At 41.3% G+C, this 18,612-nt stretch overlaps 1 protein-coding gene across 1 annotated transcript in view; it reads right to left on the reverse strand.

The window, feature by feature from the left end:
- The window catches only part of cdkal1 (CDK5 regulatory subunit associated protein 1-like 1), a 269,763-nt gene that overhangs the window by 88,072 nt on the left and 163,079 nt on the right, over positions 1-18,612 (reverse strand). Inside the window, exon 10 of the mRNA XM_058747144.1 lies at positions 15,008-15,153. Within this exon, the coding sequence (XP_058603127.1) occupies positions 15,008-15,153 (146 nt within the window). The remainder of the gene's footprint in view (positions 1-15,007; positions 15,154-18,612) is intronic.

Here is an 18,612-nt window from a genome sequence, read left to right on the forward strand (position 1 = left end):
GCACAAGAGTTACAGAGCAACTAAACCCAAAAACACAGGCCTCCCAGCGATGCTCAATCAGTCCTGGCTGCTGATGGGTCCGGCTCAGCACAGTTGGCTCAGCAGATGGCCTGCCAACAGAGACGGGTCGGCCCAGCCGCAGATGAGCCACGGGGCGTGGAGAGCTGGAGGACGGAGGACAGCGGAGACGTAATGTGTCCAACCAGCCTGTGTCTGGCGCTTACATGCCATTTCATGCTGATTTAGCAGCAGTCTGGTGTTAATATATCAGGAGAAGAGAACGCACAGGACTGATCTCTGGTCAGAAGACAGGGACGACTTCCAGAAACACCTTGGCACGACCAGTCCTGCAGGTGGCGAGCTGGTGGAGCAGGTGAGAGACTATTGGCACGGCCGCTGCACCACCTGGAGGAGTCAGACCTTCGGCGGCCTCAGAGGAGCAAACACGAACAGAACCAGCAACTCGAGAGAGATCCGCTCCTGCACCGCCCGAGGTAACGATGAAGCTGTGATGCGCTGAAGGTCCGTGCCAGCGGCCCGTAAACACCACCAAAACAACAGCAGGGAATCTGAGATTCCTCAGGAGGCAGGACGTTTTCAAGTCCAGCTTCAAAGACATCATGAAGCACATGGGAGCTTAAACAAACCGCTGGAACAAAAACTGAACAAACAGCAGAACCTCCAGACCAACTCCAGAGCACCTTCAGCAATTGAGCTCCAGGCAAACCTGACCCTCGCCCACGGAGATAACGGAGTCCCACTAAACACTGTCTGTTTGCTTTAAACACGCAGGCAATCCACGTGTGAAGAATAATCAAAACTCGCTCCCTAGGTGATCTTTGCAACCTTTCCAATCACACAGAATCGACTGACCCGTGGACCCATAAAAATCACACGCACAGAGGGAAATTATATATAACGTACATTTGCAGTCATGATGGAATAAATGCAAATGGGATAAAAAGCAAAGCCTGTCTGTAAATATGAAATCATTAAATTCATCTTCAGCATAGCCTGGCTTTCAATTATGGCAGGATATTTCCCAGGGGTGTGTGCGGTTGAATCTCCTGTGCACCGTATTTGATCATTCTCTCTGCCACAGCAGCATATTTCCACTCTAACACTGTCGGAGTGAGCGCAAGGACACTTTTAAGAAAACACCCAGAGGAAGGTGAGTGTAGGACGCGTCTGTCCACAAAGGGCAGATCTTCCCACAGGACGTCATTAGCTGTGTGTCCTTTCTAAAGTCTGGAGACGGCAGACCTCTACCTGCTGCCTGATTTGTATGCGGAGGGGTCGTGTCTGGCCCACCATAACGTGAATTAAATGCACGAGATGAGCTCCTACGTGACCCCGCATTTCCCGCGGCAGGAGCCGAACGTGGGGACCAGAGAAACGGATACAGGTCCCCGGGGAGCCGTGGCACGGCGAGGCCTCACAGTATGAAATGTAAATGAAATGTCAATTTGGTTTATCATTGAACTTTACAGCAATTAGACTAAGTCCAAAGGCCACAGGAACTTTCATACTGGAAAAGAAATGCTAACAGTGACTCACAGAGGAGCAGGGTGAGACCTTAATTAAATCATGTAAAGATGACAGGGAGAGTTCAAGCGAGATCTGGCCTTTTGACGGATCACTTTGAGGCTAACTAGAGTTTCCTATGCACTTTTTCATGCTAAAGTACTCAACTTCAATTGGAAAGGCATATGGAATCCGGACTCATTCATAAAATAAAATATCTGCCAGCAGTAAGTTTGTGTTTTTAGTTCATGACACAACACAAACTGTAAAGGTGTGCTCACACTGACTCTCATTCGATCCCCAATGCCGCTTTTCCACAGCTGGGCCGAACGGTACGGAACGGTTCCAGTTATGTTTCCACTCGAGCTCGACACGTCGTGATTAGGAACCGTTCTCGACCTGGAATTTTCACACTGTAAAAAATGCAACTGAAGATACACAGTTGCATTTTTTAGTTTACGAAACCTTTTGTGTCTCAAATACTAAGAAATGCCGTTTTCTTGAAACTACATAAAAACCATTAAATTACAATAGAACAGAAAAACAACCAACTAGTCAAACACACACACGAGTGTTGGAGCTCTCATGTGATATCCATTCCATGAAGCAGAAGGAAAATCAGGGAATTCCACCTGCAACACATCATGCTGCAATACAGGGAACAATCACTTTAAACTCAATGTCTTTAAATGCTCAAGTGACGCAGCTATGAACTGAATAAAGCAAACGACTCAAAAGATGTGTTGATTTCTCAGCGCAGTCACTGATCTGAAAACACAAACGTGTCCCCCTGCGCTCAGGGAATGAAAGGGCCGTGAAGGAGGTCACAGCATTTGTCACAGCTCTCGGTTTGTTTCTTTTGCACACTGCTGTTTACTCGCCTGTGCTCATGAAGCATGTGTGACACGTGGGGTTGAGTTTCACCGTTGCTCTGACATGCTAAAAGAAAGAAAGCCCTCAATAACAGCCTTTAGACTTCACTCTCTCTGTGAGGAGTCTCATCTGCTGTTGTGCACCAACATGTGTTACTCACTGCATGCTTTCAATAACAAAACCGACGCAAAGAAAACTCTCAACCATATATGGTATGTTTGTCTTAATAGGTGGCCTGGACTTTTAAAATAGGCTGGTGTCAGAAACGTGCTAAGACCACAGTCGTCTCTCAGTTAAATATGAAACCTGAACTTTCTTCTGCTTTTTGTTGTGCTGACAACGTTATCCATCAAATGCACTTGTTTCTTATTCTGATGCACGTCACAGCACCCTGGACGATCTCTTCCTCGCAGCTGTGATTAATGGTGCAATGACACCAAACCATTATGAAAACAGTGCTGGTGAACTCTGACCCTGCACTGCATTTCTGAAGAACTCACAAACATCTCATTACAGCACGGATAAAAAGAGATGTGGCCCAATTACAAACATTTACATGTAATTTCATTCAGCAGTTTAGATGTTAACTTACTCATAGACACTTTGTTGTCAGAAAATACCTGCTATTCAAACAACACAATTTAAACATGTGGAGACAGCAATCTATTGAACATCTATAATATATTCTGAATATCTATATCTAATATCAATCACTGAATCTATAAGACTATGCTGAGAACAGAGGAGAGTGAAGTTTTCCATATTTTTAGCGTTCACAAAAAATGCCTTTGGTTTCCAAGTGAAATCATTTTCAGATCTCAAACTGCCAAAAGGAGCAGTCTCTCCTTAAATAACCAAACTCACATTTATTAGCATGAACTCACAAGAAAAGTCAATGGAAATAACCCGATTCTCATTCATTCACACCGTATCTGAAAGTGGAGGTTGGTTCCATATGTGGTCCAATGGTCCATACTCAACCACAAAGTTATTTTCTGGAACATAGTTCACTTAAATAACATATCATTATTAGTAGTAGTAGTATTTAGTAATGGAATGTTATACTTTTTTTGTGTGTGTGAAAATATACTCATTTTGGCTTGTGGTTTATTGATTTGATTATAGGCAATTAAAATTTCATTTTATTTTGATTCATTATGCCACCTTAGTTTACGGATATCTTATGTCTTTTATACAAACTTTTAAACCTTTAGACAGATTTGTCCTCTGAACATCTGTTGACATTTCTTGTAGTAAACGCATCCAGAAAGTCTCTCGAGCGACACTCTCTGCTGTGCTGCGGCTGACGTTAGCAGAGAAACGGGCAGCACGGAAGTCAGTCGGCTGAGCAGTGACTTTGCATTCTTCACTGGGCTCTGAAGCTCTTCATCCATCGGTCTCATCTGTCCATGTCTCTGGAGAAGCTCTACTAGATGAACACACATGAGTGAGATCAAGATACGCAGGAACTGAGACGAAGTGTTACACATACATATACCTGCAGGCTCATGTCATACTCTCGCATGCTTCAACGATAGCAGCATCATCACCCATCGCTGTTTTCAACTCACTGTTATAGTTTAGTGTGTAATCTACTAACTAACCAATTAAATAAATCAACTTTAAATTACACTGAGGTACAGCTCCCTCAAAGTAAAACTTTAATGTTCTATGTAGTTAGTTACCATCTTATATTGTGGCTAGACACTTTTGTTTGTTTTTGAACTCACCAACCACAGTTCTAAGGAATTTCCTCAACAACACAGTCTGTGACGTGACAGACACGGCAGCACATCAACCCTGCTGGATTCAAACAAACTCAACCACTAGTAAAGAATAATCAAAGAAAAGCCAACTTCAACCTCAAACTACAGCGGGTCCAATGCTAGAGCCTTGAGGCACACCAAGATAAAGCAAACCTTTCAAACAAATCAGAAAAAAATTAAGTTTTCTCGGACAAAGCTCAGTGCACTAGATGGGTCCAGTGAAGGTTCAGCAGTCATTATCACTGTCAGGTCAGTTCCAGCATTGCACAATCTCTTCTGGGCTAAACTGATCAATAAAAGCCAAGTAGTAGCTGGTGCTTTCAAAGGGAGACTTTATTACCGCCCACAGACAGTTAATGAGCCATTCTTTATCTACTTCCTGTTTTTTTCAGGCCCACATGTGCTGAACTTGCAGGAGCAGCTGATGTGTGAAGGTGTCTAGCGCACTCATGTAAACACACAGTGATCAGTGTCATTTCTCTCTTTCTAAACAACTGCTGAAGGCTGTGTAAGATCCACTAAATCAACGTCCCTCAAAGATTTAGTTTTGATGTTTCATGAGCCTGTGAACGTTTATATGTACTGTATATACACAATATATATACGCATATGTACAGGTGTATCAGATGAACGACAGGTGAAGAGAATCACATTAACTATCAACCATCTGCTAATCACAGACACACACAGGACTGACTGTCTTCATTTTCAACACTACATCTATTAGCCATGTGATGACAATTTAATCAAGTTAAATTTATCCTTCAGTGGCTTGTAAGACATTTCTAGAGTACAGATGTCTTCTGTATGGACAGGTTTGGTTATATTTCTAGAAAGATCACATACTCGGGTGAGTGACAGTGCTGCCAGTGGGTATAAACAGCTCAGTACATTACTATGGCATGACTGTTTATGTATCTCGGAGACAGATAACACATCAAGTTATTCCAGTTACAACTGATGTTCAACAACTGGACAAGTAAATGTAGAGGAGAGAAACTTCTGAGAGTGTCAAAGCGGAGTGTGATTTCATCACTAAAGTGAACTGCAAAAAATTCCTGATCACACTTCCTGTTTGCCATTGGCCAGACAAACACATAATCCCGCCCCCGACCTCACACCATTGGCTGAGTCAATGTTTATGTGTCGGGCTGCTCAAATCAAGGGGTCAAATCTGCTGCTTTGGAAACCTGAGGTTGTTATATTGTCAATGTGTCACTCCTCTGTGTCACCTTAGAAGTGACTATATTCATTATAAAACAACGTCGGACTTGTTTCGTATTCTCGCAGATGTTTATCAGTGTCTGATTGTGTTCTGGAGGCTCTCTATCAGTGTGTGTCCTGACTGCTGTCTGCGATGTCATATTTGTTGTGATGTCACCAGCCGATCAATGTCGTCATACATCATATTCCAGCCGCTGACAGACATCATTGTCCAGGTATGACTGACGTCAGCACAAACAGATCTATGTTTTAAAGCAGAGGTGGGCAGCCTACGGAGATCACTGGCACAAGAGGTGTATGGAAGTCCCTCGAACCTGCTTACTGACGTACATTTTGAAGTAATCACTTCTCAGTCACACAGCCTGTTTTATTAAGTTAGGAGGTATAAACACAGTTAGAGTGTGAAAATTAACCTGCGTTCATCAACAGATGGCACTTCATGAGCAACACACGCATCACTCTTCTTAGAGAACCCTAGGAATAGCTCACCTAAAGCGGTCTGTCCACATTATGGCAGGTAAACAAAGTATTTCAACACAGAATTAATGACACACATCTTCTGTAGAAGAGACGGTTCCCCGTCCTGCTTATGTTTCATGCCCCAGGGGAAACAAACTCCCGCCCCACACACAACACACCTAGAACCGGTTCCACAGATCACAGCACTCGCTCAGGCAGAAAACAGAGCGGTGCGTGACAGCCAATGTTATGATCCACCAGCCATTTATTATACAACAGTGTGGACGTGTGTGAGTCAGCGTTTGACAAAACACAATGACTCATATCAAACAGATTATCGAGACGGACAGCGACAGTCGACGAGAGGCGGAGACACTCTAATCCAGCCGGAATCAGAGCGGAGGAGGCGGGAAGGCGTGTGGCGGGATCCGGCGCGGGATAAACAACAGAGTTTCAGGACACAAACAGCATGAGTCAGAGCGGCATGTGAGCGGTGCGTGTGTCAGACGGCGGGAAATCCCGCCAATCAGACGAGAGAGAGCGCCAAAACTACCCCTGCTCCATCTCTGCCTCACGGACCCTGATCCCGCGCTGCTCCCCGCTCCCATGAGCGCATGTGAAACATTAACCTCACCTGAGTTTCACTGCAGTTAGAGAAACACACACACGGCTCAACTTGCATCAGGAAAAGCAGCACAAATTATGTCCCTCTGCGCACACAAAAACAATGTTTGATTCCAGGGAAAAAAAAGAAAAAAAAAAAGAAAAGCAAAGCACAAAATGCAAACAGACAGCTGTGACGACAAAGTCTGGGTGACTCATTCAATAATACGGTCTGTGGTAAATACAAATTGACAAAACTTGGATGTTTTGCTTTTCAACAAATTACACACCCATACTGAAAACACAAGTTTTGAAGCAGTTATATTTATTTTTAAAACATATGTTTGTAATGAGTAACTACATAAGAATGTTTGGGGTTTGAGTTTGAGCAGTTAACACTGTACTGTCCAAGTGATGTACCACAGATATCATTATACTCATGAATTGAAAACACATACAGTAGGAAAATCTCGGGACCTAAGGCAAATTAGTCTTCCAGGTTTTGAAGGCATGGCTGTAGCACTTTATAATAAACACAAAATGCAGTTTAACATTTTATAGTTACAGTGACAAAATAAACTTAGTGGGCCTCATTTATCAATCTAACGTAGAAACCAGCGCAGATCCGTGCGCACAAGTCAACTTACGACAGAGTTCACGTGTGATTGATGAAACATTCGTATGTCCCCAATATCATCGTACGAATGACCGCACGTTGATAAATGTGGTGGCAGAAAACAATCGCCCCTAAAAAACACCCCGGTTTAGAAGCCTAGCCCCTAGAGTTTAGGACACAGAGAAACAAAACCCGGCCAAAAAGAGGAAGTAATCTCATCCAAGAGAAATCGACCTTACTCCAAAAACACCCGTTAACCTTGTAATTGCAAACAATTAGGTTACATTCATTTTTGCAATTTATGTGTATATTAAAATACTGGTAGACAAACATTATAGCCAATTTAGTTCCTCTCACTCTTCAACAAATATTTTTAATTTAACGGTATTCAGAACAGAACAAGACTGAAAAATAAGTATTTATAAAATTACATATTAAACTATAAAATAAAACACAAAATAGGCTATAGCGGCATTCATTATACACAGCATTCAAGCAAAACTGAAACGGCATTGGGCTCATGAGCCTGTCTCATTCCACAAGAATCCAAATGTTTCCATTTTTGCCATATTTGTAACATTCCGGTGCTAAACTATTATTCATTATGTAGCCTAAACAAGGCGTTATACTTCACTCATGTTCTAATATCCGTGTAAAATCCTTCACATGCACAAAAATGTTTGTTTGGGCACTGCACGCCGATTTTACAACGGACCTTTTAAAATAAACAGTGTAATTTTTATGTTTGGTTGACTGCATTTTATTTTGATGATGAATGGCTGAAATGTCAGCGCTAGAAATAGTGTTGTTTGTGTGTGCGTGAGGCGCCTGTGCGATCAGACGGATTAAATCAAATAAAGATATAAAGAAAATAAATAAAATGCATTAAGAGTGTCACAAAAACAAGCGTATAGGCTACTTGTCGCAGTTTTTTCCTTTTGTTAATTTGTTAATTATATTATAGCTACATATTTTGTGTGGTCCTATTTATTTTATTCCTTTTATAGACTTAATTTCTGTTTTTCCCCATTCACAGAAGTGCTGCAGATACGTGGTGCAATGATGTGTGAATCTTCTGTGGTTTACGCTGCTATTCCCACATATAAAGCTAAAGCCCTGAATAAAAATAAAAGACATTCTAATCTCACTGGTCAGTGATCGACTGATGAGCTTCCATTGTTGGTCAGGAAAATAACCTAAATGATCAAAATGCTGTCATTCTACAATTCTCCAATAGATTTATATGGCATGTGCAAGTTCAGGCTAAAAAAAAAAAACTGAGACCAGACATGAGATTTGATCGTAGCCACCGCTCACGTGCATATTGATAAGTTTTGCATTGAAACGACCGTACGCCCACTTTTCTCTAATACGTTCGTTTCGTAAATGAGGCCCATTAAGTTTTAAAAGGGAGAGGAAACACTCCCCATTATCTTTGTTGTTGTTCAATCAATCTCTTCAACACACAAAGACAAAGACAGGCACATCGCATTACAGATGAACACTGCTTTAGTTCCTAGTCTCTCCACACAGCAGAAGAAATCATTTCCTCCACCAGGATCTTGGCAGAAGCTGAGGATACGGCAGGCTGTTACAACAGACAGACATCAGAAAGAAAAGACTGTTACGTGATCAAGCAGAGAATCAGGGCTTAAACATCAACTGCGTTCAGCCCAAGGACAGGTGAGATCACACAGTACTGAGAAACATAATGACTAACTACAAATACATTATCGCCCGTGAGGCTGTTTGTCTAGCGGACACAACGGCTACAGAAGAGAGAGAGTCTGCAAACATCAGCCGTGACTCTCTATCACCGCATCTGCACGCTCACACATGCTTCAACACCTCTCGGAGCAATTAAAGCGTGAGGAGTCGAGAGCCAACGCTGTCTGGAGGAAACCAGCCTCAGTTACTGAGTCCTCACGATCAGCAGCAGCATCTGATGCAGAACTCACCATGTTTCACAGAGATACGAACAACTGATCAAAATGATGTCACAGAAGTATTGAGGCAGATCAGAAATGCCAGATGTTCTCCTCTTCTTGCCATCTGACCTGCATATGGTCACAACACCAGACTCCTCATTCTAACCTTCAACCTCAAGGTTCATTTTAATTTGTAAACTAAAGACAAAGACTCTCCACATGCAGAGATAAAGGAAAGCAAATAAATAAATATCCATTTATTTTTGTCCACCCCTCCATCAATCTTGAAATCATGAAACAAGTCGTAAAATGTTTAACGCTGGTGTAATCGGTTAACGAGACACAGACCACCCAAACCCTGGCGCTGTCTGCAGTGCATCTGCTGAACAGATACGCCGTCTTACATTATCAGTGCTTCTCAACACTGATCTTCATCCAATCTCAAACATTTACAGGACTTGGAGCAGGTTTATTAGGGTAAAGGCTGTGTGGTCAATCACATGTGGAGCGGACAGAGATCTCAACGTGATTTTGCAATGAAAGATCCATCACAGTTACAGCCCTTTAATCGCAGACTCGTGCTTCAGAACGCTTCCAGATGCCCACGCTGGGGTCAGAGGTCATCAGCCTCCTGCTTGAGGTGAGAGAAACTTCTAACAAGAGGAGCTTGAGCTGATCAGGTGGTCAGAAACCACTGGTGCTGGACGTGAGGATCTCTGACCGGGTGAAGCTCTTTAAGAACATCCCATCATGGGTCAAAGGAGCAGAGGCCCAGAAAGTTCTCCACGTCATCAGTCTTTCAGGTGATTCCTCATCTGGCATTGTCCTCAACCAAGATCCTGACACATGCACACTCCTTCAGGACTTCACTAAAACTCATATGTGGTCTTCTGAGGGTTGACTACACAAACTGACCTCTAGCTTCTGTTTTCTTGGAAAGATCTCCACAGATACAAGTGTCCACAAAGGAGGCAGCTATAGGATCATCTTCACACTGACAAATGCAGATTGACGTTCTTCATGAGATGACGCTTGTTTTCTGATGTCTGCGGTGTATTACGATTCACAGTAAATAACGAACTTCTGATAAGTGCCAGAGAAAGTCTATTTTCTGAAGTTAAGTAAATGAGCTATTTAGGATCAAAAGCTGCTCTGCAATCATGGCTGCTGCTGGTGGGCTTCATGAACACACAGAGAAGCGATCGCTCCGCTCGGAAACACCTTTAATGACTTCTCTGTGATATTACCGGAGAAGCAGACTCATCTCAAGCTCGTTCCACGCCGGGCGAGTCCACTTATTGCACATTATCACTGCATTCATCAAACGCTAGTGTCATTAGCCCTGTTCTGCAGACTGGAGTTCAAATCACTTTAATTTAGCATGAGAGGTGATTGTAATAGCTCGGGCTTTCAGGAGTCCTACTCGCTGAGGCTTAAACAGCTCTCAGACGGAATGACAGGAGCTGATGACTTCAGATTGGGGAAATTGTATTATAATGGCTCTTGGAAAGTTCAGAGGAAGCAAGATAAATGGGGTTTGTTGGCACATGGGTGCGAAAAGAGAAGTTTGCAGGAGTCTTAAGCAGGAGCCAATGATCGCGCCATCCATACGATGAGCTGCAGTGCTGCTAACAGCATGAGAAACCACCTCCATCCCAGCACAGATAAGATTCTCAACGAGCATGTCCTCCGCTCCAGTTTCTCATGCGTCCCAGCAGGGCTGGACGATTCATCAAAAAGAAATCGAAACCGTTTTTTTAATCCACGTAGTCGGTGCTATATGAGCGTTGCGCTCGTGTCTTTTGCAGTCTCTTGCACGTGAGTGCTGAGTTAAAAGAAAGAAATTAAACTTTTACATGCAGCGCTGCTCATCGATGTAGTTTGAAAACATTAAACATTTGAAAAGCGTTACGAGCTTTTGTTTACAGCAGAGCTGGCTCTGGTTTACAGCAGCAGGTTGCACGGCAACTTTTGTATTTGATGGCAACGTGGCGAAGAAGTCATTCTGCGCTGCACTTTTTTCAAAACCATTAGCGCCGAGTTCTGCGTCTCGTGATTTTTGACACAAAGACGTGTTTTGTGTGAATGGCCAGTAAGAACCTAGAGTAAGTACTTGCGCATATAGCGTGACAGGACAAGATCACTGAGATGGTGTCCGGCTCTCTCTCTAAACCAGCAGTGGTCTATTTACATTAATTATTTAAAACATTTGTTTACAGGAGATGCAAGCTATTATTTTCTACTTTTCACATTGCATTATTTAAAATAATAATCATTTAGAAGAGATACAAGTTATTTTATACTTTTTGCATGCCAGTATTTAAAATGCATTTTGTTTGCAAGAGATGCTGGTTATTTTCTACTTTTGACATGACATTATTCATTGATTTATTTTGTTTGCAAAAAAGGAAAGTTGTTTTCCATTTTTAATTTTTATTTTTTGGAAACTTGCTTTTAACAATAAAACTGAAATGTGACTTTTTCATAAGGTGTCTTTTCAAACAACATGTGCTTCGATTTCAATTGTTTGAAATATTCAATAAATAACCATAAAGTTTGTTTTCTTCAATTATTTTAAAATCACTAAGGTAAGAAATTCACTCTTTCATTAGAAAAAAAATCCCACTTTAATAGTTGAATATATTTACAGTACAAACCTAATGAACTACAACCTGAATTGTTTTTTTTTTTATTTGAATAAAATGAAAACAAAGATTTTCAAAACACATGAGCCAATAGTTTATTCACAATACAACAGAGAACATAAATGTTTAAACTGATAAATTTTACACTTATCCAGTAAATGAGCTCATTTCAAATTTGATGCCTGCTACAGGTCTCAAAAAAAGTTGGCACGGGAGCAACAAAAGGCTGAAAAAGCAAGACATTTTGAAAAGATTCAGCTGGGAGAACATCTAGCAACTAATTAAGTTAATTGACATCAGGTCTGTAACATGATTAGCTATAAAAGGGATGTCTTGGAGAGGCTGAGTCTCTCAGAAGTAAAGATGGGCAGAGGCTCTCCAATCTGTGAAAGAGTGCGTAAAAAGATTGTGGAATACTTTAAAAACAACGTTCCACAATGTCAGATTGCAAAGGCTTTTACATCACAGTGCATAACATCATCAAAAGATTCAGAGAAACTGGAGAAATCTCTGTGCGTAAGGGACAAGGCCGAAGACCTTTGTTGGATGCCCGTGGTCTTCGGGCCTCAGACGACACTGCATCACTCATCGGCATGATTCTGTCATTGACATTACTAAATGGGCCCAGGAATACTTTCAGAAACCACTGTCGGTAAACAATCTGCCGTGCCATCTGCAGATGCCAACTAAAGCTCTATCATGCAAAAAGGAAGCCATATATGAACATGGACACGCCGTGTCCTCCGAGCTAAAGAGGAGGGAGCACTTCCAGCGTGTTATCAGCGTTCAGTTCAAAAGCAGCATCTCTGATGGTATGGGGGTGCATAAGTACATACGGTATGGGCAGCTTGCATGTTTTGGAAGGCACTATGAATGCTGAAAGGTATATAAAGGTTTTAGAGCAACATATGCTCCCCTCCAGATGACGTGTATTTCAGGGAAGGCCTTGTGTATTTCAGCAGGACAGTGCAACACCACATACTGCAGCTATCACAACAGCATGGCTTCGTGGTAGAAGAGTCCAGGTGCTGAATTGACCTGCCTGCCGTCCAGATCTCTCACCTATAGAGAACATTCGGCACATCATTAAACTAAAAATACATCAAAGATGACCACAAACTCTTCAGCAGCTGGAAACCTATATCAGGCAAGAATGGGACCAAACTCCAACAACAAAACTCCAGAAACTCATAACCTCGATGCCCAGACGTCTTTAAACTGTTAAGAAAATAAGAGGAGATGCTACACCATGCTAAACACGCCCCGCCCCAACTATTTTGAGACCTGTAACATTTTAAATGAGCTCATTTTGTGCATAAAATTGTAAAATTTCTCAGTTTAAACATTTATGTTATCCATGTTCTACTGTGAATAAAATATTGGCTCATGTGATTTGAAATTCTTTTAGTTTTCATTTTATTCAAATTAAAAAAAAAAAAAACGTCCCAGAATTTTCAGAATTTGGGTTGTATGAGGGCCAAAAAACAAAACTTAAAATAAAATAATCGTTCAATAATCTTAATCGACACAGTGTTCAATTAATCGAGGTTTTGATTTTAGGTCATATCACACAGCCCTACGTCCCAGAGTCCTCTCACCCTGTAACCAAACCCCATCTGTGTCATGTGGGAATGTTTGGCTTCACCACGGCTGTCAGACGGGACCGCTGGGATCTCACACACACACACGCACTCACTCACTCACACACACACACACACACACACACACACACACACACACGCACACACACACGCACACACACACGCACACACACACACACACGCACACACGCACACACGCACTCACACACTGTGGTGTGGTTTTTCAGAGTTCCCTGTCTGAAGTTCTGCTGTGAGCATAAGTTTCGTGTCGAGCCGTCTGAAGCGACTCTGCCACCCGATAGGGAACAGGCGTTTGACCCCATGACCTCAGCGGGGCTGAGGGTAAAGTGAGCTGTGTTTGTCTGCAAGGTGAAGGGGCAGTGAAAGATAAGCCCAGCACTGGGCCTCTTCCTGACCGCTCCAGCCTCTTAAACTCCAGTGATGGACGGCCACATATGAACGAGTCAGTGTGGAATAAACCCGGTTATCTGAAGAATTCAGCTTTACCCAGCGTCCTCTAGGAGGGAGCACTACTGCACACTCACACTTCCAGCTGACCCTAGCGCGCCAACCTTTCACTGGAACATCAGTAACTCGATGCTGAAAGTGTTTCAAGACATTCAGAGAAACGCTCTAGAGCAGAAAGTCATAGCGTGAGCACTTACCTTCACGAACAGCGATCTGCAGTAGAAACACTGATCTGACTGATCGCACGTCTGACCATCACACCTGACCATCAGCATGTGTCCACAGAGTCACAGTAGAGACACAAACACACACCTAATCACACAGCAGTCTGTCTATCAGACATATTCTCAGTCTCTCAAGCTCTGTCAAAGCTCTCAGTACAGATGCATTAGTCTGCTCGTTACTTTGATTGAATCGCAGCCGATCAAGCGGCGAAGAACATCTAGACCTGAAGCTCAGCAGTCGAGATGTGTCTTGCTCTGTTTTACAGCACAAGCATCGACACCTGACTGACCTCAATCATGTCCTCCATTCATACCAGTGTTTCAGCATCTCAGACTCATTGATTTGCTCTCCAACAAATGCACTCGAGTACAATAATCATAAACAGTAATGAAGAGCTTATCAAACTCGTAAAAACTGGCATTTGCAAAATGTCGAGATTTAATCCATACTATTGAGTGTAGTGTGCACTTCATCCACTGTTACCCAGCATTCAACCAGAGATGCAAACAAGTAAGAGGGAAAAAGGTGAGAACATTGCACGGATCGGGGCATGCTCCACATGGCATTTCTTTTAAAGATATCAGCTTTACATACTCATTTGTAGTTACTTTAAGGTATTTATAAACAAAACAAAAAAAAAACAAACAAACAAAAAACAATACTGGCCGATTAGACAGCAATGCTGACCTAAAATGCAAAATGTTTGCCCTCTCTCTTCACCGTTCCTACATCTCTGACCTCAAATACATAAAATATTACCCTTTTTAGACATAGTTTTTGAAGTAAAGAAAAAAAACTATAAAGAACTTACTGAAACAACCAGGGGCCAGTTGCATGAACTTAGCCATCATGTTAAGACTGTGCCTTAAGAACTAGTTTGACCAACCAGCAAACTAGTTCTTAAGCAATCCAACTAGTTTGACCCCTAACCCGTCCCCGTTCACTGAAAGGTGAGGAGTTTGCATCTGTTCAACACATGGATGACAAACAGTCTGAGCTCAAGTAAAAATCATTTCTCTGTGTTCATCTATACAAAGGTCATGCAAGCATCACAGTGATCATCCTCAGAACTCACTTCTCTTTGAGGAAGTCCACGACGCGTCTGAAGTCGGCGCAGCAGTACTCTCTCTTCATGTCCATCAGCACGCTGTCAGACGCGGACTGCACCGGCACGTGGAGGAAGGCGAAGACCCGCGGGTGCTGCAGGACTCTGGCCATCTCCTGAGGAGGCGAGGAACAACACAAACATGGCGTGATGCAAGAAGAGTCGTCACCGCATTTCCCTAATTAATCTTTTTCATGGTTTACAGCGTTTGACAGTGCAGGACTTTCACTGCGAAAATATATTTCTGAGCATGTGTGTGAAAAATAAATAATAATCAGTTTGAAATTTAAGTTTGTAAAAAGTCTCTTAAAAATACCAATGGTATAACATCTTAATTATCATTTCATGAAGTCTTAAATTTGGGGATGAAAAAACAAAAAACAGGAATGGCAATACCGTACAATGTGATTATTAAACTTCAAAAGGCTGTGATTTCTTTAAATAAATGTAAGAGTTGCACATTTAAAGTTAAAACGTGGTGCTAAAGGCTCACCGTTTCAGAGCAGTTTGCAATATACCACACATTTATTCTAATAGATTGTCATAATCAATATATAATCAAAATATATTTGACTAGTACTGGCATAATAATCTGTTTATTACAGTTAAGCAGAGAGGGCCTTTGAATAATTGCATAATTATTAAATACAGTTTAAAGCAGAAAATTGTAAAACCTAGTATACTTTTGCATTCTAATAAGCAAAATCATTTTGCTTGTAAATGTCTCCTTGTATCCCTTAATAAAGGGAAAAACGCATCATTTGACCAATTATCATTGCGACCCTGTTTTATGCATTCTACATTTTTCTACTTAGGAGCATGTGACTCCGTGGGCAAAATGCAAGTATCGATACCTGGGTTAAAGACAACAATCTTTATTTCTTGAATTACTAATATGCACTATATGCCACATGTGCAAATTTAAACAAGATTACAACTGAAATGTTGCTAATAAAAAGCTGTTAATGAAGGGTTCAGCAGTGTGAAGTGTGTGTCTGGAGAGGTTCAGTGTGTGTTCAGATGAGACGCCTATAGTTTGTCTCACATCAGAGGTTCAGAGCAACACAGTCTGGCTGCACGAGTGCAGCTGCGCAGGGTTAATGTTTCACTGCAGCGCTGCAACAGCAGCTGTAAATGTGAACAAGTTCATCTGTGAGTGTTCAGAGAAACAGCCACAAACACAACTTGTGTTTTTGTTCCTGTGATGTGAGAACATCGAGTCTTCCTTTCATAAACCATTCCATATGCAGTGTTTAACAGCCGAGTGATTATCTGGATCCCAGGGGCCTGCTGGTGACCGGGCACATGTCCCCCAAGAGAGGAATGCAGCACATAGAAACACAACTGAAAGGCAAACTCAGAGGGACAGTCAGAGCAGATCCAGGTCATCAGTAAAGGTCAGAGAAGCAGTGCGATGCGTTACATATCTATATCTGAATAACAGAGAGATCAAGGTGATAAATGACTGGGAAGCAAAGCTAAACTCTCAAATACAGAGCTGAACCACCAAAAATCAGCAAAACACAATGAGACCCACCATCTACATAAACCCCACCAAGCCACCTGATATCATCACATCTCACTATGAAAAAGACAATAAACCTCAGGCAGCTGCGTCGCTGTCATTGGACCTCCTCACATAAACATCTCAAACACACGCACAGAGCAGAACTGATGTGCTTCACACGTGTGCATTCACTTCTATTCAAAACTACGATTAAAAAAACACCAATTAAAAATGTTAATGTTTTATTCTTCAAAGACATATTAAATTGTTCAAAAGTGACAGTAAATACATGCAAACATAAATGTTACAAAAGATCAAATAAATGCAGCCTTGGTGAGCAGAAAAATAATAAAATAAAATAAAATAAAATAAAATAAAATAAAATAAAATAAAATAAAATAAAATAAAATAAAATAAACATTTACTAAAAATCTTACTAACCCAGAACTTTAAATGACAGTGTAAAAAATAAATAATATAAATATATTTATATATATCTATATCTATCTACACACACAATGTATTCATAAACATATGTACTATAATTAATAGTGAGAGACAATTTTCTGATAATCAATGAATCGAATCAAATCAATAAATAAATGCACAACCTGTGTTTCTCATTTAAAGAACAAAAGAGCGAGGAGAGGAAAAGCAGGTTCTCTCAGTCTCATTCAGAGGAACCATTGATTACAGCTTATCGTCACAATTAAACTCCATTGTGTTGGTGAAGCCCCTCCATCACACCACGTATCTCTGCTCTCTTGTGCGTCTCTGCGTGAGCTTCTACGTTAGACGATCAGAATTACAATAATTAATTAGTTTAAAGAATAGTGACTGATTAGCAGTGCAGATAAATTGAGTCCAGAACGAGTGAAGAACCTCACAAATGTCACATGATCACAGACATGAGGCTCAAAACACTGCAGTCGAACCGTCCTCAGCTTTACAAACGACTGCAGACTCACTCCAGAAAAAGTGGAAATTACGTATTTTTAATATGAAAATAAATATGAACTATAAACAAATTAAAAATGAAAATAAAACAATTACCTACATTTTAAGAATGTGATTTTAACCCGACCTAGAATACAACTGTAGCAACGTCTGCTTCACAATGAAGCATAAAGACTCTTTCCAGACCCTTCACCCTCTCCGCTGCTCTCCGGTCAAATGAGCTGTGAACCACTACCTGAACTACTGAGACCATCACAGCTAACAAGCACTTAACCCCACACCATCAAACCAATGCACACACACACACACACACACACGATTGTTTTTGTGAAAAGTGGAGACATTCCATAGGCGTAATGGTTTTTTATACTGTACAAACTGTATTTTATATCACCCTACACCTAAACATACCCCTTACAGGAGACTACAGGCATTTTTAGATTTTCAAAAAACTTCATTCTGTGTGATTTATTAGCTTGTTTACCCGTGACACGAGTCCCCATGAGTCTGTGTGCATTCAGGTTTAAGTCCCCACCTGAATAGAAAAACAGGTACACACACACACACACACACACACACGCACTTCTATTTCTTCTCTGCATTTCTGCTCTTGTCTATCTTTCTTCCTAATTTAGTTGTCTAGTAAAGCTGAGATTGTAAATTACTAATATTGCTGGCTCTTTGACAAATTGCTTTGGTCCCACTTTATATTAGGTGGCATTAACTACTATCTACTCACATCAAGAAATAAGTACAATGTACTTATTGTGTTCATATTGTATTGTGAAACACTGTTGCTGCTATTGAGGGGGATACGGGGAGGTTAGGGACAGGTTTGGTGGTATGGGTAGGTTTAAGGGTGGGTTAAGGTGTAAGGGATGGGTCAACAGTGTAATTATAAATGTAATTACAGAAATTAATTACAGATGTAATTACATATAGGTATTTAAAAAAAATATAAGTACAATGTAAAAACATGTACACAATAAGTGCATTGTACCAAATGATTAATTTAAATGTAAGTACACAGTAGTTAAGGCCACCTAATATAAAGTGTGACCACTGCATTTGTTCCTTGTTTGTAAGTCACTTCGGATGAAAGCCTGTGCTA

Source organism: Onychostoma macrolepis, chromosome 16 (genome assembly GCF_012432095.1).
Source record: "Onychostoma macrolepis isolate SWU-2019 chromosome 16, ASM1243209v1, whole genome shotgun sequence".
Taxonomy (NCBI): domain Eukaryota; kingdom Metazoa; phylum Chordata; class Actinopteri; order Cypriniformes; family Cyprinidae; genus Onychostoma; species Onychostoma macrolepis.